This window comes from Nipponia nippon, unplaced genomic scaffold (genome assembly GCF_047370975.1).
Source record: "Nipponia nippon isolate SJK-2023a ecotype South Korea unplaced genomic scaffold, ASM4737097v1 scaffold_19, whole genome shotgun sequence".
NCBI lineage: Eukaryota > Metazoa > Chordata > Aves > Pelecaniformes > Threskiornithidae > Nipponia > Nipponia nippon.
The window spans coordinates 8772208-8793889 of NW_028262335.1; the positions used below are offsets into that span (position 1 = coordinate 8772208).

Consider the following 21682-nt stretch of genomic DNA (forward strand, 5'->3'; position numbering starts at 1 on the left):
CTGTAAAAATTGATACGTACTCCTGAGACACTATAGTGTGAAGTAAATTAATTTCATGTTCTAGCATGTAAACATGCAGAAAACCGTGTCTCCAGCCTTATCTATTCAAAATTCAATTTTTTTTCCTCCTCTGAATCTCTTTCACACAATAGCAGAGGAGGGGGCGAGCCTGTGAATGCTCCTGGGCAGTCAGAGGCCTGGATAATCCCGCCCTGCTCCAGCAGGAGCTCTGCAGACAGGTGAGACCGGGCGAGCAGGAGCGCGGGAGGCGTAAATTCAGTCCCGCTGTGGAGCGAGGAGATGGACCAGGTGACCGCGTGAGGGCCTTCCAGTTTTGTTTTCTGTTTCTGGTCATTTTTTCCAGGCGGAATTTGTCTGTTGACTCGGGCTGGGAAAAGACCTCCGCAGCAAGCAGGGGCGCAGGCGGGTGCCTTCCCTCCCGCCCCCACCAGTGACCGCACGTTTTGCAGGGCGACGTCCCCCGGGTCTCCGAAAGGCACGGCCCGGGGAGGGGGGGCGGGCAGGGAGCTGCTGCTTCGTCTGCCCCCTCAGCCTTGGGTAGCTCGAGATTTTGGGCAGCCTGAGAGAATCCATTCAGAAACGATGCTGCCCGGGACGTTCCCACTGCTGCATCTCCTCCCCACGTTGCCTCTGCGGTGGACACCTCCAGAAGGCAGACTACAGCTATTTCCCACCTCCCCCAGGCTGGGGAAGGAGCTCGGAGACCCCAAAGCAGAGCCCTGGACCCTCTATAACCAGTAGAGCAAAAGAAGAGCTCACGTCCCACCTATGACGTCCAGGGCTCGCCGCAGAGATGCGCCTTCTCCTTGCAGGCCAGTGTCTGTCCCCGCTCGAAGGGAGGATCACGAGGAAAATGAGTGTGAACTCTGTACGTACCGGCAGCCCCGGGTCCCAGGTCCTCCCTCCGTCGCCTTCGTCTCGGTGTCCAACGGCAGCTCCGAGCCTTCGGCGCGCAGGAGGTGGCCTCCTCTCCCTCCCGCCCTCCGGCGAGGGGCTCCCGCCGCAGCGGCGGGGCGCCGTCCCCCAGGCCGTTCCGCCCCCCCCCCCCCCCCCCCGCACCGGTTAGGAACCCCCCCCCCGGCGTTGCTCAAATGTGAACCTATGTCCTAAGATAACGGCTAATTAAAGCACTTTAATGCTTTAAAGGTTTTGACACAATCATTCATGTTTTCAATGGTAGCTAAGGCTTCTTCCAGCAGTATTAACTGATACACCCCAGCCACGGTATGAATGGTATTTTTTGTAATGTTATCTTTGGAAAATGTGTTATTTTTATAGCTGTGGTTTCTCTTTGGTTTTTTTTTTGTAACACAATAAAAGCACATGTGGGAAGTACAACATCTGGCAACTAAAGTCTTGCTTATAGTGTAGGGAAAGCGTCCTCCTACACCAGCGTAAGCCTTAAAGACCCCGAAGGGCCTGAAGTCGCTTTGCTTCATCAAGCGACCACGAAGCTACAGAGACGCAGCTCTGCAGCTCCCGGTGCCGCTCTCCCTTCCCGACGCCCCGCCGGAGGAAGCGTGCATCCCGCAGCAGTCGGCACGGAGCTGGCCTTCAGACCCCGCCAAAACAAAAAGAAACCCGCTTGCTATGAATAAATTGCTATAGTGATTACAGAGAGGCAAACGTCCACTTCTTTATAGGTAAAACTTCTTTTTCCCCAATAAATGACTAGAAAATAGAGAACGAAATGGATAGCAATCTTTATCGTTAAGACACAGCTTTTCTGAGTTTGAAAAATTACACCGTTAAAAGCAATTTCCACGAGATAACTGTCTTTAGTTATAAACGTCACCGCTATTTCTAGTTTTACTAATATATATTCCATAGGTAGGAATTGGAAATTGATTGAACTAAAGAATCTTGCAAGAAATGTCGTTTATAAACTAACACTCAAGGCAAGAGCGTTACTTAAATACAATAAAAAAAGCTTTCAAAAGATCCTGAAAACTGGCATGTGAGAAAGATGAGAATAGTAAAATCTCTACATCTGCAATAAGCTCAACACAAGAATAAAAAGGTACAAAGAACCTGGTTTAAAAGCAGGCTGGCCTGTTGTTGAAGGCACTATCTTTTCCTGTGGTGTATACTTCAAATCTGCTGGACTGTAAAAAAAATACCTTTAAAATACGCAATCAGATGCCCTTCCTACACTCAAAGAACACAATTATTAGCTCAATTTTGCTACTAAAATGTTAACATACAACATTTGCATTTAAGCAAGGAAAACGCTAGCCTCCAGACAGCTACCTCGCTGCTGCTGCTGCTGCGCGTAATCCCGGCAACGCTCAGCCCGGGTGCTGAGTAACCACCCCGCAGCCGCAGGTCCCGGTGACGGATGCTGGACAGGGCCCCTGGACAGATTCACAGATTGCATTCTGAAAAAACCCTTCAATAATGCAATAATTTATTACTGAAATGCCCAAGTGCGTTGCTCCTCTATGGAACAGCCTGAATTTATGGCCTTACTACGAAGTCTCTCCCCTCTCTAACATCAGGGCGGTCAGAGGTCTCCCTCCCTGCTTTTTCATTCCTTCCCCCCCCCCCCAAGAAAATTAGATCATAACTTCTTTTCAAAAAGATTTAGAAAAACCCAGTAAAAACGACAAACAAAACAATAAATAGGAGGCCCAGAGGCAAGTTCAGCACAGAAGTCACATTCCTGCATATACTGAGGGGAAATGAGCACGGACCGGACGGATGCTCCCGTATTTTTTTTGAGCATTACGTCACCCCGCTTGCGAAGCTGCCAGGAAAGCCACCCGCTTGCACCGTTCCTATCACGGCTGGTGGCGGTCTACGCCTCCTTACCACGGCCGGAGGAGCATCCGTCTTCTCCCAGGAAAAGAGCGCTCCACGCCAGCAGCGCTGTCCAGGAGGAAAAGCCACCTGGATGAAACTGCCCAGAATTTCTCGAGGGCTCTGGCCGACGCGCTAAGAAACATCCGCAGCCTCAGCGCCGAGCACCTCTGGTTCCAAAGTGCCTCAATCTTCTGGGCATCCCCGGCGGAAACGTCAAAACCACAAGTCGTATTTTAAGGTTACAGCGGAGACCTCACTAGGTGGAAAGACCTCACTGTAGCACAGCTTAACGGTTATCCTTCAGCTCAGGAAACAGCAGCGTGTGTCACATTATCTCAGTCTTGATTACAGAGGAATCTATCGCTTCGTTGCGCAAGTCAACAGTGGATCCGTTTCTCCAGGACTGTTCAGCAGCTGCGGCAACCTGAATCGTCCAGAGAAACTGCTCTTTGGTTATGACGGGGGGTTCCTTGCCTGCAGGGACAGGAACGAAGCACTGGATGAAACCCGTATGATCACCTGCTCTGCCTTTCGGCACATCGCCGCCCACCACAGCATCGCTCTTCAGCTGCCGGAGCTGAAGGGGCCTCAGATATTAAAAAGAAAGTTTCAGCCCTCTCTCCTTCCTGTCCTGTGACTAAAATCCTGCACTTTTTTCAATGCAGCCAGCAGAACAGAAATATTTTTATTCTTTCTGGGCAGCCAGGACTCTACGTGAGGGTCTCCTTGCTGTTACAAACGGCTGCTTTCTTCACAAATGACAGTAAGGTCCAACGTAATTTTCCCTCCCAATTTTCCTTTCTTCTCAGAACACAGTTGCAGATCAACGCTCCCTCCCTCACCTGTCTCACTGACTTGAAAGTGAGCAAAGTGCACCCCCAAGAAAGCCGAGCCATTCATCTTCATTTACTGAACCAAGGTTAGCTGTTTGCACTCTCACCAAACTCGCTCCTTCAGAGCTGACCACTCCACGCACGTTTTCACCAAGCTGGGTGCACTGTCGCCCTCAGCGTGCATCCGCTGAGAACCCCAGTGCTCGTCAGGGCGGCAGCCCAGCCCGTGAAACTCCGTCTGCTTACAGGGAGCCCGCTCATCACCTGCACAGCCCTGGCTTAAACTTCACCATGACGAATCTCATTCCTAGTTTTCACCTCTACTCATTTCTTTTTGAGATTTCAGACACAAACACCAAATTGCAATCGCTCTTGGAACAGCTTCCAAGGGAAGTTTTCGCTGAAAGCAGATCCAAAGCAGCACGAGCCACTAACGTAAGCTTTGTCCTACCTTTCAGGGTTCTCAGAAAGTGCCGAAAGAGCTCCCGGTGTGCATCCCTGTAGCGATCAGCTTGGGTATGCGAATATATGGATACCGAAGTCCCGTGCTCCGTAATCCCCAGGGGATTGTGATTATCTACCCGTAACGTTCCTTGAGAACCGTGAACCTGCAGGGAGGCAGCAAACAGGACAGAGAACAAAGTTTTTAAGTTATCATGCTTTCGGTCTGAAACACCTGGCTAAAGCCCTGGTTTGCACAACCAAGTAAGAGAGTAGCTTCTAAAACCAGGAGTTCCAGCTGACGTACCCTGTTGTATGGGCCAGACACGACAGAAAATACCGGCTACGTGTTGTTGGGCAGTGGCTTCTGCTTAGGCGATACCTCCGCTTTTTTTTTTTTTTCTTCCACCTGAGCAAAGCTCCTTTTTTAAGTATTTAACAGATATGACTCCCCAAATCCAACCCACGCATCGGTCATAATTCATGACTTTAGGAATTTACACACAATTTGCCTCTGAGTTTACACTTTTCTTCCCCTTTAATAGCCTTAACTCTTGGCTTGCTATACACCTAAAAACACCCTGGAAATACAACAGATGAGCTGTGCGACAACATTTCAGCCTCAGGAGAGCTAACACCAACTCCTGCTCTAGTAGGACTGCATGCAGCTTATAACCCCAACAGAATACATGTAAACAGAGGCAAAATTCAGGTAACAAAAGAGAAAGCGGATTGTAGATTAAACAAGCACAAGCAATCCACGGCTGCCGAGGTACAGAGGTGTTCTGTGAAACGTGCTTGCAGGCGTATGCACGGGGCACAACACGCGTTGCCCCGCGCGAACACGTACGGGGCAATACTTGTGCTAGCCTGCGGTGTCGCGACAGACTTGACTTAAAAGTAAGAACGCACCTCTAGTCTCTGATCACAGCTTTTAGTGCAGTGCTGACTGATGTCCAAAGTAACAATTGCTCCGCTAGGGAATTTCATGCTGACCGCTACAGTGTCTGCATCCTTCAAGTAGGCCATATCTGAGTGACAAAAAAGGCACTCGCTCACACCAGGAACAGCAAACCAGCAAGTACTGCGACTACAAAGTGCTCTTCTTGCTTTAAGAGGCGACACTGGCTCTATGGCACCTTCAAACAGGAGGCAACGGCGACAGCAAAGCGCTCTCTGCAAGGTACGCCAGCTGGTTTACCTTTGTCGGCACTTCTGACGGAGAACAAGCAGCTCTGCAGAAACACACAGCCCCTGGGCCTGAACTCCACCTTCCCAGCCCGGGGCTCTCCCTAAGGAAGGCTTCCACTTCTTCTTCCAAACACGTTTGCCTTTGCAGCTCATTACAGCCAAGATCAGGCAACTTCCAGCACGTAGCTAGAACGAGGCAGATGGCACAAAATCCTCCCTGGGACATTTTGTTTGTTGCATTTCAATGCTTTACCACAGATTATAACATTGCATACTACACCTTCTAACACCAGGCAGTCAAGGCTGGCGGCAGCTGCAATTACCTTAATTAAAACCTTGCGTTTCCATTTAAAAATTTGCAGCTTCCAGTTTTCTCGTTAGTTTAAATTAGTCTGGTAACCCAGAGCGTGCCTGTCAGCTTGACGCGATCCGGAGCAAATGCGCATCCTTAACTGTGCTGAGATCAACAGGAAAGTGCCAGAGAAGTCAGAGAAAGCAAAGAACTGAAAAAGACTGCATTGCCATTCTTGTAAGCACAAAGCTTTGCTCGTCATTTTCTGCACTCTGGTTTTCAAAGGGCAAACTTGATATCCCTCAATTGCCACAGAGAGCAGAGTTCAGGGACACCTCTACAGCAACTGCTTCACATCAGCAGGGAGCTGACAGCATTCAGAAATCGTTGCTAAATACCCCGTCTACAACAACTTCTGGAGAAACTTGCCTTCTGTTTCGCTAGACTATTTTTTCAGCCATTCTACGATGGAACGATTAAGTCATGGCTAGCAGGCTCTCGTACGCTCTTTCTTCACAATTTTAGTACTGAAGTCCAGACGGACGCAATAAACTATCAAAAGATTTATTCTTACCTGCACAGAATGCATGCCCCAATGAAAATACTGTATCTGGTGCACGCTCTCCCAACAACAAACTGATAATATCTATATCGTGCACAGCAGCATTATAAAAAATTCCACCTGGAAGAAGGAAAACTGGGCATTAAGGTCTCCACATTTAAAACCCACAGTCAGTGTACAGTTCTGAACTGCACCGAGATCGATACAAAAAGCCCCCAAACAGAAGAAACTAATACTAAAAGAAAACAGAAAAATGCAACAAAAATAAAGACTGGTAATGAAAATGCTCCTCAAAAGAAAACTCATGCATCTTAAGGCTACACAAACGTAGGGGATTTCCCACCAGCACACAGGGCAAGACACATTTCCAGTCCTTTGCGAATGAACTTTTCAGAAGAAAGCTGCTCAGTACCTGATGTCTTGAGGAAGCTCGGAGACGCTGCTGGATATATGCTGCTCATCGTCGATATCCGGTGGATCCTCCCCAGCGCCTGGCTGTCGCGGACTTTCTTGCACAAGAACTGCAGCGCTGGGTCAAAGCGCCTTCGAAGAGAAACAAGGAATGCGGTACAGCGTTGGGAGGAGGAGGAGGAGGCCGCCCGGGCCGCCGCTACCGCTGCGGTGCACGAGGCCGACTGGACGGCAGGCAGCGGCGAGCGTGCGACACGAACCGCGCTGGACAGACAGGGTGAGACACAGCTTTCTACGTTCAGCCACTAATCATGTATGAATTTTGCTTCTTGCAAACAAGCCTAATATCTGCACTTGTGAAGACTTAAACTAACAACTTTAATGAAGAAATTAAACTACGGGGACTAAAAGCATTTAAAGGTCCAGTAAATTCCCTGCAGTTCTTCTTAGAGCCCTGCCTACAAGTTTATATTCAGTTGAGTGTTGACCAAAACTTCAGCTGAGGTTCAACCTTGCGGCTGGGATCAGACCTGTACGTATAGCACTCAAACAGAAAAGGCAAATGTTAGGGCAGATATTTTGTGTAATTACATATTAGCGTACTGAAATACACCTACACTTGTCCAGGTAAGTTTTATTGGCCATGAAATTAACTGTTCTCAGCAGAGGAGCACAAAGCGATCAGGTGTGTTCACTGACAACCCACATCCACTCAGCGAAGGGTGTTCAATACCGCGCACAAGCGTAAAGCGGCGTTCTTGCCTTGTAGCAGAGCTCCCTGAGTTCCCCGAGTTTAACGGAGTGGAAGTGAATTAAAATTAATCTACTTTCCTTCTGTTTCAATTATTTAATCTTAAAAGTCCAGATGTAAGGTCACAAGTGGAAATATCACTTTATAAAGATTAATAAATCTGTTCCCATCAGACAGGCCAGTAATTCTAACAGCAAGCCAAATTTTCATGGCCACGTAGTTTGCAGTCCTCAAGGTTAATAATCTTCAAGCACCATCCCTTCTAAAGGTGTAAAAAATCATCTAAGTAAGTACAGAATATAATTAGCAAATCAGTGAAAATACAAGAGAGTTACAAAAAAGGAAGAGTTTTCAATATTATGAAAATATATTTGAAGAACAGCCTTTTTCTCTGCTATTTTAAAGAACACAGCTAATTCACTGCCTTCTTCCAGCATTATTTCTAGTCTACTGCAACAAAGCTGTCAAACAGGGAAAAAAGGATAGATACCCTCAGATCCAGAAAAAGCACAATACATCTAGGCAGAAGCTTCATACGGAAGCCTAATACACGAGCAGAGTTTAACGCCATAGGGCATTACTAGGCTGAACAGGGTTGCAAACTAAATGCTTTACAACAGAGCAGGGAAAAGCAGATCTCGGTAGCTGCACGCTTACTAAAATCACAGATCTGCCCGAGCCGATGGTTGTACAAGCACGAAAAAACCACAGACCAAGAAACTGCCTCAGAGAACGGCACAGCACCGTCAGAATATTCCCTCCTCGGAAGCTCCCGCTAGCTGTAGCGTTTGCAAAACCTCGAAAGGACTGCAGAGATGTGGCCCCCAACTGCCTTTGGCCATTCTGAAGAAAATGGAGCTTTCATATCTTGCAAGCTTCATCATTTGAGTTCCACTAGCATCCATTCGAGTGAACATTTATTTTGATCTTATGACAGCTAGATTTTATCTCCATTAAGCATGAAGAATTAATCCAATCCAATTAACTCCCAGATGAACAACATTAACAAGCAGCAGTGAAACTAAGTTTATTTGAGGACAAACTCAGGAAAGCGTGAGGAATCAACGCTACTTTCAGACAGGCATTTCTTATCAAGCATAAATCAAAAGAAAAATGCTGCTCTTACTTGTAGAATCCACACACCAATGGTCTTCCACATCTGTCAGCTTCATCGAAACAAGCTTCTGCCGTCTGCCTGTCAAAGCTGGGCAGCCGCTCGCAAAACACACCTTTTCCTGTGCAAAATGGTACAGAACGCAGGATTGAGGGCAAGACACAGTCTGCACAAAACGTTTTTATCTTGCAGCAACATACGTGTGTCATGACATTCTAGAAAGCATGTTTGACAGAACTGAAGCATGGCTTTTTATTTGTTGATGCTACTGACTCCCTTTTGGCCTCCAGCGGAGGTTTTGCTAGCTGGTTCCGGACCCCAAGAAGCGTGACTGTTTTGAAAGGCAGCTTTCCTTTGAGTCCTAGTGGTATTTCTAGGACTAGACACTCCGCATGGCTGTACTGGGACCAGCACCGTACAAACTCCATTGGCGTTAAGCCATTAACATCAGCGTCATCAGTGGACTAATTTTAACTATGCAATTAGATAGCCTGCACAACTCAAGGGGCACTGCTGAAACGAGAAAGCATTCGCATGTAAAGCGTTTAGCAGGCATAGGAGGCCTGCCTCAGCACGTGCTACCGACTACAGACGAAAGCCGAACCTGCAGCCGCTCCCCTTACCCGCTCGCAAAGCGTCCATTACAATCTCAGAGGCTTCCTCAGGCGGGGAACAAACGATGGCTCCAGAGACTCTGCAGAAGTCAAAAGAAAGATCTTCAGTGAAGACAAGGTTTTTACTAGAATGAACAACGCTCAAAAGCTCCTTTCGGTTACAGTTATTTTTCCGATAGCTGCCTTAAACTTTGAGGAACAGTTGAAAAAAAAAAAAAAAAGACATAAAACCCCATTGCTCTGGAAGAGCAAGTTATGTTATAAAAGGGCCTTGGTATCTGCTTGCAAGGATGAAGTATGGGACCACATATATAGCTTAAAATTACAAGTGGCAAAACGGAATTGCGTTACTTTTCCTGCATCTTAAAGGAGAAAATCTTTTAAAGGTGTCCTTTGAAAACGAGTTAAATCACACATACAGTGAAATCGAAACTATGTGGTAGAGCTGCTGAACAAGTGACTGGTACATCTCAGTTTAGTACCGCTCTTCAGTTTCTAACATCAAATCCATCTTAAAAGCTCTGCCTTTCACTTTCGCACTGGTATTTAAAACACCAATTTGAGAACTGACTGGAACCACATCGCTAGATGGTACTTATTCAGTTCAACTGCAAAGCAAAACACCACAATCTTTCCTATTTACAGCAAAACACCACGATCTTTCCTATTTACAGCAAAACACCACGATCTTTCCTATTTACAGCAAAACACCACGATCTTTCCTATTTACAGCAATCCTCGCTCATCTCAAACAGTTTCAAAACAGCCACCAAAGTCAGCCAGCTCTCCGAGGCTGAAAAACTGGTAGGCAGCAGGAAAGCGTGTCGTTTATCACGCTATGGGAATGGAAAAAAATAAAGGCTTTTTTATATTTCTTAACAAAACTGCCTGCAACTAAACTCCTCCGAGTTTCCATCGATTCTGGGCACGTGAATCAAGCTAAGCTTCTCGGGGACTTCTGAAGCATCTAGGGGTGGATGACATACTACGTCAGGCTTAGCCTGCAGCGGCCCCTCGGTCTCGCTCCGTTCCCACACGTGGGGCCAGACGAGCACGGTCTGGGTCCCCTACGGCGCAGCGGCCTTTTCCAGAGAGGGGAAGCAAGCCTTCCGCGGAGACGCTCGCCCCAAGCCTCGCGGCAGGGAAGAGGCACGCACGGGAGTTAGCGGTGGACAGTACCGCTGATCGTTGAGCGCGACATCGGCGTCCTGCTGCCGCAGCACCCTGGTGCCAGCCAGGAACTCGGCGTCGAAGGCGCGCTCCACCTCCTCCAGCTGATCCTCCACGACGTAAAGCAAGCAGCAGCCGTTTTCCTCCATCAGGCTTTGAAACAAGGCTTTATTAGCGAGCCCTACGCCGAAGAGGGCGAGGCCGCTGCCGCTGCCGCGCTGTTCGGCGGGCCCCGGGCCGTCGGAGGCCTCGGGCGCAGCTCCCCTTGGGCCAGGCTGCTTCAAGGCGGCCGGCGCGATCCTCATGTGGAAGGCGGCGAGCGGCGAGGGGCGGCTGGCGGAGGTGGAGGGCGTCGGGTCGTCCCTGGGGGCGGCCGCGCTGGCGGGGCCGGGGTGGTGGGGAACCAGCGGCTTGGGGTAGGAGGGCGGAGAGGGGACCATGGCGTAGCTGGCGCTGGTGCCGGCGGCGAGGATGAAGGACGGCTGGGAGAGCAGGGAGGGCGCGTCGAGCTGCAGCGGCAGGCCGGGGCCGACGTCTGGACCTGCAGAGCTGGGCGAGAGGGAGGAGGGTTTGGGGCGAGCCGGGCGAGGGGCCGAACCCCGCGCCTGCCGCCGGCCCCCCGCCGCCCCGCTGCCCCGCCGGCAGAGGCCGGGCCGGCGGCGGGGCGGGCACTCACAGGAGCAGCGGGGCGCGCAGGCCGTGCTGGCGCAGGAGGCGGCGGTTGCGGTAGTGGCGGCCGGAGGAGAGGTGCTCGAGGATGCGGTCGCGGCGCACCCGCATGGGCAGCTGGCAGGAGGTGCAGTACAGCGTCTCCACCACCGCCGCCTCCCCGGCGGCGCCGCGCTCCAGGAGGTGCCGCTTCACCGCCAGCTCCGAGAACTCGGCCGCGTAATCGTGCAGCGTCTTCTTCTTCCGCCCCATGGCGGCGGCGCGGCCCGGCCCGGCCGCCCCGGAACCGGAAGGCGCGGCCCCGCCGCCGTTGCCCGGCAGCCGCGGCCCGGGCGGGAGGGGGAGGCGGCGCGGCCCTGCCCCGGGCGAGCCCCCGGCCCCGGCCCCGGCCCCCTCCCGCGGGCGCCCCCGCACCGCTCCGCGCCCGGCAGAGGGGCCGAATCGCCTTCCCGGGCACCGCCGCCGCTCCGCGGCAGGCGATGGACGGAGGGCGCTCGGGCAAAGCAGCCCCGGGCGAGGCTGTCGGCGGCGCCCCGCGGGAGCAGGAGGCGAAGCCCGGCGAGATGCCGAGAGCCGACCGGGAGCTCCGCCAGGAGCTGCAGGAGGCGAAGGACGCCTACAACGTGGCCACAGGTACCGCGGGGAAGGCGTCCCGAAAACACGCTCTGACCCTGGCGACCAGGTTCATCTTCTTCGATTCTGCTCCTTTTACCTCGAAGAAATTCTAGCTTGCGTTCTCACGCGTGCAAAAGCTCCTGCTTTCCGTCGTCGCTTGCAGAGCGGGGCAGAAACGCCACTTATTTTGAAACCACTGTCTCATGGAATCGTTGAGGTTGGAAGAGACCTTTAAGATCGTCAAATCCAACCGTTAACCCAGCACTGCCACATCCACCACGAAACCGTGTCCCCAAGCACCACATCTACACTTCTCCCCCCTGAGAAGCGAAGTGCATGAGGAAGCCGGGCAGAGGCGGCCCTGAGCCGTATTCGGGGGCATCGGCAGCATTTCAGCCCTCTGGCAAACCTCTGCTCCTCTTACCAGCTCCATCAGTCCTCAGCGTAGCTCCTACCTCCTAGCGCCATTACTCAAGTTTAATATATATCACAGCAAAGTACTACAAAATGCATTATATTAACCGGTGTCACCGTGGCTGTAGCATTAACTTCACCCACAGTCTATACTCGGATGGTTACGGCAGGTCTGCTCACGCGTACCTGAAAAAGATGCCACGAAGCTTTTGGCAGGGGCTCGGTTTGCTTACAGCAGTACTCCAACCTTACAGGTACCATCTCTTCCTTGCAAAGACAACTGGAGATCCAAGAATCCCAGCTTCGGGGAGCCAAGTCTGAAAAGGAAATGCTCCAAAAGAAGCTCAGAGAGCGAGAAGATCAGCTGCAGGCCATGTCTGCCAAGGTACCATGCGAGCACGGTGGCCGTCGCTGTTAGGAGAGCTGGCAGCGGGGAATTCGGGCTTTATGCAACAGCTCCCTTTCTTGTAGACAGGAGGTGCAGCTGTGAACTGTAAAACTGAAGTGTAAAATATTTTCTCTTCAGTTTTGCAGTCTGAGAGAAGAACGGAAACACAAAGAAATGATGGCGACAATGGAGGAGGAGAACTGCAGTCTTCGACAGGTAAATGCGGTGCAAAGCCACTATAGAAAATTCTTGCGTTAGCTGCTTAGTTGTGCTTGTTCGAGGCTTGGGAGAGTTTGCCACATAAACAAACCTACTCCATCCAGCAGTTTTAGAGAAAACGCCAAGTAATAACAGTTACCAGTACCGGCAAGGTGGGTAGTCTGCAGACTCTGCCCAGGAAATACAAGAAGTGTTTGGACCAGACACTGGGGAGACGCGGCCAAGCCTGCTCAGTTTCTTCCTCACAAGAACGGCTCGATTTCTGTATCTCCTCAGGTTGTTACAGAACAAGAATCCAAACTGGCTGAGCAGAACAAGCTGATCAGCGAGTTACAGGGGACAGTCAGCCAGCTACAGGCAGAGCTTCTGACCAGCCGATACCACATCCACAAGCAGCAACAGGCCCAGGAGGCGATCCAGAGCCACGCTGAGATGCTGCAGCACAGGGAGCTGCAAACTAGAGTGGCACTCGAATGCATCACCAGCAGGGTAAGTGTAGCCTCCTTCACTTCAGACTCCTACCTCCCTCTTGCGAGACACTTCAACCACTTCAAGCGGAGAATCTGAAAGCTTAGAGGCATTCTTGGGCAGAGCCCAGCGGGAGATGCACCCGGGGCCCGGCTTCACTTTGCAGCCACGGGGCCAGAGGAGCAGCAAGCTCAGTCCATTTGCTTCCCAGCTTTTTAGCATGCAGCTCTTGCATCACTTACAAAGCAAACAGGCCTCAAGTACCAGAAGCCCTTGAGAAACTCGAGTGCAGAACAGCTACCTCACCAGATTTCTAATATCCTTGCAGACTCAAAATAACAGGTTATCACCTTAAAGCCCTTTCCTGCAGGCACACGAGCCCGGCAGCAAGCACAGAGCCTGACACCTGGGTGAGGGACTCAGTCCCCCCAGAAACACATCGTTATCACAGTACTTGCAGTGAAGCCCAGCCAAACTGCCCGTAATTTCACACAGACAGACTTTCCATTCCATCATTCACTAGTACTCTGTCCAAGTCTGACAGTGTAGCCTCTGCAAATCCATGCAAATGCCAACGAATTGTGTATAAAGACTAAACACACCTACTTTCCTCTTTTATCAAAAGTTTGAAAGATATCGAAGCAAAATAATTCAGGCTACGTTCAGTACAGCAGGCAGCAAGCCTCCCCAGGCAGAGGTCACGGATGAGGAGGTGCTGGAGGCAATGCAGGTACGTGGCTCTTTCAACCTCTGCTTCTAGCAGCTGGCCAGGGACCGATGAGGTAAGAGAACACTTTGCAGCACTGCTCTCCACCTAATGCTTTCCCACCTCTTTACACATCTCTAATTTTCAGAAAATCATTAACGAACGGATAGAGTTCCATCAGATGCTGAAACAGAAGGGCATCAAGGTCCCATCGCTCCACAGCATCGACACGTCTCCTTTATTGCCTCCCAGTGCTAAGGGAAAGAGAAAGAGTCCTGTGAGGTAGCACCTTTTAACGCCCGAGAAGCAGCCCTAACGGCCGACTCAGAATACGTCACCAACTTCAGGCGAAGTTTCCTTGGTTCTGAGATGGTGACTTACTAACAAATTAAACTCATTTTACTGAAATCAAGTTCTGTGGGAATATCTAATTCAATTGTTTCAGCCGGCTCAGAGCACAATGCACTGTAACTCATTGGTCTGCAGAAACATTTGACTTCACAGGGAAGCCTGAAGCGCTACTACAAGCAGCTAGAAAGTGCTAAGTTACCGTTTTTGCAGTATACAACAGCTGCTTTGGCAGGTTTGTATAGTTGCATGACTGGAAAATTCACCAATGCCAAAACAAGTGACAGGGACATATGACTGCAAGAACCGTTTTATTTCTCCATTCAATATGCAAGCCCCAACACATGGACGTATTTGACGCGGTATCTAGAAGTTCAGTTACAGCTCTGTATCATTTTTAACAGAAAAAAGTCAATCTGTCAGTCACCCTAGCTTATGGAGAGGTTTGCATTCATACAGGTAGTAGCCTGGATGTAAAAGTCACCCACAGACTGCAATAATTAGAACCGCTCAAACGACCTGCATTTCGGAAGGTGTCCCCAGCACTCTTCACGCGGGAGCGTGACCGAAAGCTCCAGGCGGGTCGCGCTGGGCAAGAGTGCTCATGTTCTGGGGAGACAGGGAGCTTTAGCAGGGTCGATGTGAGGCAGCATTAGCCGTCTGAACGCAACTGAACTTCACGACCAAGAGTAAATTCAGTGCTCGATCAACAGTAACTCAGCGGGTACACAACGAGGTCGCTACAGCGGGTACTCCACAAGGATGGGTGATGGCTCTCAAAGGTACTGGGACACACAAACCCCTGCAGTCAATTCAACTGACTTCCCTTAAAAATGGAAGCTGCGTTAATGTCTGAACACAGAAACCATCACTTTAAAACTCATTCCTCAAGTTCTGGTAGCAATTAAATTTTCACAATTACTCCAGATATAAAAATAAAATTATGCAGAACGAGACATTAGCAAAGTAGTTTTGCATTCTGTCTTCAGTATTGGCGCACAGCACGTGCCTTAGTTTCACTGCTGTCGCCTACCGGATTTCTCAGTTTAGCTGCCAAAATAACAATCCCGCTGAAACAAACCGGGAAGAAACACTGATCTTGCAGAAAAATAGGACGGCACTCATTTTATAAACGCTAAGATGTCGTAACGATTTATAAACGCTAAGATGCGTAACAAGTTAACGCATTCTGACTTCCAATACCTTCTCTGCCTTTAAGTTCGCGTTTGAAGATGCCGTTATCTCTACCTCGTCAGAATACTGATGACTTTCTATTAAGGCTGAAAGAATGCAATACTCCTTGCTGCAGCTTGATCAAACTCTGAAGTTTTTACATAGCCAGGCAGGATGCACTGCATCTTTTCTTTAAAAAAACCAAATCACCTCACTGTGTACGAGTTGCATTGTTGAATATGGGAAAAAAAAAAAAGAAGAAAATTGAATATTTTTCTTAGCTTTGATAGCTGCTAACGTATTACAGTCAGAAGAGAGGAAACTGTGGTCAGGTCAGTTTTTGAAGGATAAAGTACTTTCAAGTTTCCATCTGTGTCCACCACTCGAACCTGCTCCACTACCAATGGAAAATTCATCGGCTGTACGTTTTGGCTGGGGTTCAAATTCACTGGTCCACAAAGAGCGTCAGATTCGTTATCCGAGCCCGAGTCTTCCTTATTTTCCAAGGTAAATCTGTTCAGTTCTGCAATTTTCTGTTAAAAGCAAAATACAGAAAATGATTAATTCTGTGGTTAAGCCCTCAGAGCAACTCCAAGTTGCTTCCAAGGTGTGGGTCTGGCCAGCCTCTGGAGGAACGTCTGCATGAAAGCATTCTTCAGTGGGTCAGAATCTTCCAGGAAACCGAAAGGGCTTTTGATGTTATTCCTGCTGTGCTCTCCAGGAGGTCCCGCTCCTTCTGAACAGTTTAATTCTTTGCGTTAAACACAGAACTCAGGCTTTGTCAAAGCACTGGATTCTAAGCAACAAGAGCCTGCTGCAGGATCACCACCGACGAGTCTGCTTTTGGTCCGTTTGAAATTGTCTCTGTTACCACCTTGTGTCAACTACACAAACCAGTTAGCCTTCACCAACGTGTTCTAAAGGTTAACTGGACAAGAAAAAATACATCTTGCAAAATGTTTAATAGCATATGTCCTGTAGTCACCATATACCAAGTTTTACCCTTTTCATTAAGAAAGCTTTAATTAAAAGCAAGCATGTTGAATGGCATTTAAGGAGACTGTCCTGCTGCTAATACAGTGTCTGAAAGATGATTCTGTCATACTGATAGGACCAAGCAAGCTAATTGTCAGGCAGGCTGAGGTGAGAAACCTCCCTAAAGGAAGTTATTGGCAGCAATTGAAGCCGTAAGATCTCTAAAAAAGGGGAAGGTGTTGAAAGTCAAACCATAGATTTCCAGTTGTGGTAACACAACCTTACTTACGCTGGTGAGTTTTGAGGTCTGCCAGTTCGCTGGGATACAAGAATACAAAAACCTTTTGCGATACAGCAAGGAGAGGGAATAATAATAATAATAAAATAAAAATCAACTTCTGTATCCTTCTCAATACGTGAGCAATTAAACACTTTGTTAAGAAGCACACCAAGAACAGACAGGATTATTTTACTAACTACTTACCAGAATTAGTGTGTCCATGACATCTTTGCATATCTGTAAATTGGTATCGCTTGTCACTTCCAGAAATAGGTCACGGGTGTCTTTTCTGATCTGTAAGAATTTCACAGGTAAAGCAAGTAAGGAATCAGAGCATGCTCACCCGCAGTCACCTGGCAACATTTCAATACACAAACTGAATGAAAGGCTTTCATTCGATTCCACCAGAGGCAAAGGACTGCCTTTCTTTACAAGTCAAAACCCATATTCTTGCCCTTCAATAAAGCCACCTCTGCCAAGGCGGACCGGTGCCTTTGGAACAGCTTGCCAGAGCTTTACAGCTTTACAAAGGTAAAAATGTAACTCCAAGATCCACCTCAATCCGACAGTCTAGCAGAGAAGGTTCAGGTTTTGAAGATTTATATTTGGAATGCAATCCCAAGTTTCACAGAACTGCGTGTATCTTTGAATCTGGAGTTAAGTATCTCTCAGCAGAAAGAAATACTGTTTAATTCTGATTAGCATATTTCCACTAACAGAGAGTACCTTTGTTTTCTCACTGTTGGTTATCGGTGGGAAAGAAATCACAACGCCTTCGGCATCCACAAGACATGGGTAGTTATCTTTGCCATCCAATAACTGGAGATACCTGCCAAGAAAAACAAAGAAGCAAAAAGTGAGCAACCGAAACGGCAGCTGGACACAATGGCAGAAAACAGTGACAAAAACGAAGTAGCGTGTTCCCGATCTACCACGTAGCAACACCAGAAGTCGGAGCACTACAATTCAGCAAAACGGTATCATGGTGATACAGCTGAGGAGAGCCACCAGCTGCAGGAAGCGATGGGCTAGAACCATAACGTAACTCCCATTTTAATATCCACGCTGTCAAAGTAGACAGACATGCTTCTAGTGCTTCCAGAGATCCCAATGCTCAAACAGGAAAATCAGTCCACTGCCTGATTCTTCCAGACAGCTTCCTTAATTTTCCCTCTTTCTTACTACGGCGATACACAGTCCTCCCATCGTGTACCTGGCAAACTTCCCCAGGCCGTATCAGCGATGGATATGGGCAGCGATCTCTGCCTGAGCAGCAAACAGAACAGGGCAGTGCCGCGCTGCTTTCAAGTTCCTCTGGTACTACACGCAGACTACCGCACCTCTGATTTGCTTAGTTTATCGAAGGTGCATGACATACGCTTCATTCCTCCTTGTTTCCTTTCTATTTGCTGTTCTGAATGTATTTACCACCTCTAAGAATAATTCATATGACAAAAATTTACTCTTGATGCAGCTAGAAATAACGGAAGGCACTCATCATCCTCACTTCGCTCCAGGTTACTCTTTACATATAAATGCAGCTCAGTGTTTTTCATCTCAACTCCTAAGAGCTCGTGCTGGGTTTGTTAGCCCCATCACCATTACAGAACACGCTTCTCGTAACACATTCGAGCACATTTTCTTCAGTGCTGTTTTTCCATACGAGTTACCAAAATTCACGTGAAGAAAACCACAAAAGATCAGTATACTGACCTGTGCAACCCAGAAACATTCTGACGCTTCTTCTGTTTCCTCTGCTCCTCAGCTTCTAACTGCAGCTGACGGAGAAGATCCTTTGCCTTGATCTCCTTTCGACCCAGGGGCGTTATCTACACCATAGAAGAAAACAAACATTTGAGTTCAAGAGCGACTCAAAGACTAGGGTTATTAAAACTCTCCTGTAAGCCAGACAATACCTAAAACCATACTTCTGTATCCGTCATTCCTAACACCTTATTCAGTATGGAAACATGCTCTCTGTTTTGCATGGACTACCACGATCACACTGAGTCTTTGTGTGAGCTACAACACCCGCTTGAAAAACAGGCTCCTTCGCTGGTACTAAACCAGGCGCAGACAGTTTCCTTAGCCAGTTCCTTCACTGTCATTACTTACTGAATAATGCGAAAACCTGCTGTCTCCTAACAGAAGCCATGTACAAAAGGCTCTGTAAGCCATCAGGAAAACGAAGCATTCGTTCCTGAGGACCAGGCCACGTGCACAGAACGGTCAGAAACACAAGGTGTCTAGAGCAGAACGCAACAAAAACTTGGGGTCACCCCAAGTCAGAATATCCTGACTGTTCGTTCGGTCCTCCAGCGAGATGGGTTCTGGAGGCAGGATATTAACGGCCACACTGAAATAGGCGTAAATAATAAGGATGACAAATTTGAACTACCGTTTTTATATTCTGGATTGAAGTTACAAGTACGGAGCTCGTCACACAATGTACTGCAAGCTTCCCCCCCTGCCCCTTCTTTGAAAACAGCAACATAAACAACTCAAGATCGGGTAAATCAACGGAACCTGAGGTGATTGTAATGAGGTTCCCTTGACGGCTACTGCCATTCGAGGTATCCTCATACGAATGAGCACCTGCCTTGCTGTACGGCACTGCAGGCACATCCTAACGTATACGGACCTCCAGGGAACATTAAGAGGGTAACACCACAACACGGGAGAAAGGATCAACACTGAAACACCAGTACCTCAGTCACCCTAAGCCAAGGCACACGTTAAGCAAGATCACAATCTCTGTAGAGGAAAAAAATCCCCTACGTCTGCTTTCTGTGATTGCTGTGAGTCCTCGGACAGACGCACTCATAACCGGTCCTGGAGCAATACTAGGTAGCTCTGGGAGGCTTGTTCAAGCAGGCTTTGTTACAGTAGGACAGCAAGAAAGTTAGCACAGCTTCTAAATTAAAGTTCCTGGAGTCAGTTTTACTAGCATCTACAGGGTAAGAAAAAAATTCTTTCTGTCTTATAGAGTTCCAGAAAGCAAAAGGAAAAAAAACTGGAGAGGCCCACCAGTGCCACTGGCCCTACCTTCAGCTCATCAGGAGGCTGAACATCATATATCAGAGGACCTTTGATCAACTGCAAGTCGTGGGTGGCAATCGTGGCTGCTGTCCGCTTTTCACAGATGTCTTCGTGCAGTTTAGTCTAAACCAGAAAGAATGCCATCAAAATATATCGAAAATATCAACATGATTTACTCCTCCTAGGGTTCAGATTCTTCTATATTTAGTCTTGGTAGCATTGTCAGCTAGTTGAGTAACCCTTTTGCATTAAATGGAGCCCTTCTCTTCACCTGCAAAGTAACTTTATCTGAATTACAAACCAAACGTAACGATAGCGAAGCACAGCACACGACATGTTCCTCAACTGGGAGATAAACAGTTTTAAATCAGAAAACATTCACAAATACGTGAGTCTCGTAATCTGAAAGAAGCTAACACCTGCCATCTAACGGACAGGCGAGCAGCATGGCAGGGGAAAGCCTGTGGTTACCACACCTTGTTTGGAAGGTTAGGTGTGCAAGACAGTTTTAGCTCGGATTAGGGAACCTGGAGCCAAACCAGGGTACCTCTAACGTGGACGGGGGTTTATTATTAGTTCTCAACAGGTTCCACAACACTAACAAGCTGTTGTTACAGAGGCAGCGTGAACGCACGTGTGTTCATCGCCGTCTCGTGGCAATATCCGAGCTCCTACTAGGTTCTCCACGAAAACCAGTTTTACTTATTACAGACCGCTGAGGCGGCACGCTGCTGGCAGAGGCCACGCTGCACTGCCATCCCGCCGTACCCTCACCGCCTGCTGGGTGAAGAGCTCGCTCTACGTTTCAGAAACTTCTCTGCTAATCGTTGCAAACGAGTAACCCAAGACCGCAGCAATTACCTGCACGGACAGGAACCTCTTCAGAGCATTTCCCGGCTTTAAGCTCACTCCCTTCAGCACGCAGCACACAATGAAGGGTCGAACATCTTTGATGCCCGGGCTCACTTTGACCACCAAGGGCGCCGGGTTTTCGGAGACGTGCAGAACCTTCACCAGCAGCTTGCCCACCTCCTCCAGCTCCTCCTGCTCCCCGTCCCCGCCATCCTTCTTCTGCTGCTTCTCCCTCTTCTTCTTCCTGGCCTCCTCTCTGGCCCCCTCGGCCTTCCCCTTCCCGCGGCCCCCGGCCCGCAGGTACTCCAGGATGGCCTTCGTCTGGCAGCCGTTGACCATCTTCTCCAGCCGCTTGTCCTTCAGCTGGTTGCCCCTGAAGTTGGCCTCCTTCAGGCGGGGGCAGTCGGCCAGCGCGGCGGGCAGCTCCCTCAGCTGGTTGTTGGCCACGTCCAGGCTCTGGAAGAGACAGAGACGGGGCCAGGGCGGTCGGCGGCAGCGCCCGGGCGGGCGGCGGGGGGCCGCGGGGCCGCTCCCACCTTGAGGGCCGGCAGGGCGGCGATGCCGGCGCCCAGCTCCGCCACCTCGTTGTCGGCCGCCTCCAGGCGGCTGAGGAGCGGGAAGGCGCCGCCGGGGGCGGCGGCGGGGGGCAGCAGCCCGCCGGGCAGCGCCCGCAGGCGGTTGCCGGAGAGCAGCAGCGCCTGGAGCTGCGGCGCGGCGCGGGCCAGCCCCGGGCCCAGCTCCCGCAGCCGGTTGCCGCTCAGGTTGAGGCTGCGCAGCTGCGGGAAGGCCGCGGCCTCCTCCGGGGGCTCCGCCGCCGGCTCCGCGCCCGCCGCCCCGCCCAGCGCGGCGGGCAGCGCCTCCAGGCCGTTGCCGGAGAGGTCGAGGAGGCGGAGGGCCGGCAGCGGCCCGCCCAGCCCCGCGCCCAGCCCGGCGGGGCCCAGCGCGTTGCCGCGCAGCACCAGCGTGTGGAGGGCGGGCAGGGCGGCGGCCAGCCCCGGGCCCAGCTCCCGCAGCGCCGCGCACCCGCTCAGCTCCAGCGACTGCAGCAGCGGCAGCGCCAGCAGCGCCGCCGGCAGCCGCCCGCCGCCCGCCGCCACCCGCTCCGCCACCGCCGCGCCGGCCAGCGCCAGCTCCCGCCGCCGCTCCCGCGCCGCCGCCTCCAGCTCCGGCCAGGCCGCCGCCGCCGCCGCCATGGCGCCGCGGTCCCCGGCCCGGGCCAATCTCCGCCCCCGCGGCGGGAAGGCCCGCCCCGCCCCGCCCCCGTCGCCCCGCCCTCGGGAGAAGCGGGGGCCCGGCGAGCGGGGTCTTAAAGGCGAAACCAAGGGATCCGGTCG

At 50.4% G+C, this 21682-nt stretch overlaps 3 protein-coding genes across 7 annotated transcripts; 1 reads left to right on the forward strand and 2 right to left on the reverse strand.

The window, feature by feature from the left end:
- Window positions 1–1113: 1113 nt before the first annotated feature.
- Window positions 1114–11258, reverse strand: LOC148056037 (uncharacterized). Of its 4 annotated transcripts, XR_015704303.1 has the most exons (10): window positions 10879–11258; window positions 10212–10751; window positions 9042–9112; window positions 8431–8539; window positions 6555–6685; window positions 6155–6262; window positions 5010–5128; window positions 4108–4264; window positions 2272–3297; window positions 1114–2126 (listed from the first exon to the last, which is right to left on the reverse strand). XR_015704303.1 is itself a non-coding variant. In XM_087755404.1 (9 exons), exons 1-9 carry the CDS (start codon window positions 11121–11123, stop codon window positions 3149–3151), a joined length of 1629 nt encoding a protein of 542 aa, XP_087611530.1. In that variant the 5' UTR covers window positions 11124–11213; the 3' UTR covers window positions 1114–3148. The 4 variants fall into 4 exon arrangements, 1 of the variants encoding a protein (XP_087611530.1); XM_087755404.1 differs by having other exon boundaries at window positions 1114–3297; window positions 10879–11213; XR_015704305.1 differs by lacking the exons at window positions 1114–2126; window positions 2272–3297 and adding an exon at window positions 5299–5474 and having other exon boundaries at window positions 4126–4264.
- Window positions 11259–11350: 92 nt separating this feature from the next.
- On the forward strand, window positions 11351–14184 carry CCDC27 (coiled-coil domain containing 27). 2 transcript variants are annotated; one of them, XM_087755410.1, is made up of 6 exons: window positions 11351–11504; window positions 12155–12285; window positions 12427–12504; window positions 12784–12996; window positions 13601–13705; window positions 13830–14184. In XM_087755410.1, the coding sequence occupies exons 1-6, from the start codon at window positions 11351–11353 to the stop codon at window positions 13965–13967; spliced, it is 819 nt and encodes a 272-aa protein (XP_087611536.1). In that variant the 3' UTR covers window positions 13968–14184. The 2 variants fall into 2 exon arrangements, with proteins under 2 accessions (XP_087611536.1, XP_087611537.1); XM_087755411.1 differs by lacking the exon at window positions 13601–13705.
- A 137-nt stretch (window positions 14185–14321) lies between these two features.
- LRRC47 (leucine rich repeat containing 47) lies at window positions 14322–21571 on the reverse strand. Its single transcript, XM_087755403.1, has 7 exons — window positions 20885–21571; window positions 20358–20804; window positions 19503–19619; window positions 18171–18286; window positions 17184–17286; window positions 16662–16751; window positions 14322–15735 (listed from the first exon to the last, which is right to left on the reverse strand). The coding sequence occupies exons 1-7, from the start codon at window positions 21539–21541 to the stop codon at window positions 15496–15498; spliced, it is 1770 nt and encodes a 589-aa protein (XP_087611529.1). The 5' UTR covers window positions 21542–21571; the 3' UTR covers window positions 14322–15495.
- Between the last annotated feature and the right edge of the window lie 111 nt (window positions 21572–21682).

What these genes read in the sequence shown, in the direction of transcription:
- LRRC47 (XM_087755403.1), bottom strand. Translation starts at nt 21,541, where the DNA reads ATGGCGGCGGCGGCGGCGGCCTGGCCGGAGCTGGAGGCGGCGGCGCGG. An exon ending in AGAGGTTCCTGTCCGTGCAG is followed by an intron (nt 19,620 to 20,357) that starts GTAATTGCTGCG and finishes TTTCTGGTTTAG; the next exon opens with ACTAAACTGCACGAAGACAT. An exon ending in CCAACAGTGAGAAAACAAAG is followed by an intron (nt 16,752 to 17,183) that starts GTACTCTCTGTT and finishes AAATTCTTACAG; the next exon opens with ATCAGAAAAGACACCCGTGA.
- CCDC27 (XM_087755410.1), top strand. Translation starts at nt 11,351, where the DNA reads ATGGACGGAGGGCGCTCGGGCAAAGCAGCCCCGGGCGAGGCTGTCGGC. An exon ending in TCGAATGCATCACCAGCAGG is followed by an intron (nt 12,997 to 13,600) that starts GTAAGTGTAGCC and finishes TTTTATCAAAAG; the next exon opens with TTTGAAAGATATCGAAGCAA. An exon ending in AGGTGCTGGAGGCAATGCAG is followed by an intron (nt 13,706 to 13,829) that starts GTACGTGGCTCT and finishes TCTAATTTTCAG; the next exon opens with AAAATCATTAACGAACGGAT.
- LOC148056037 (XM_087755404.1), bottom strand. Translation starts at nt 11,123, where the DNA reads ATGGGGCGGAAGAAGAAGACGCTGCACGATTACGCGGCCGAGTTCTCG. An exon ending in TTGGTGTGTGGATTCTACAA is followed by an intron (nt 6,686 to 8,430) that starts GTAAGAGCAGCA and finishes TTCTCTTCGAAG; the next exon opens with GCGCTTTGACCCAGCGCTGC. An exon ending in GCTGTGATCAGAGACTAGAG is followed by an intron (nt 4,265 to 5,009) that starts GTGCGTTCTTAC and finishes GCCTCCCTGCAG; the next exon opens with GTTCACGGTTCTCAAGGAAC.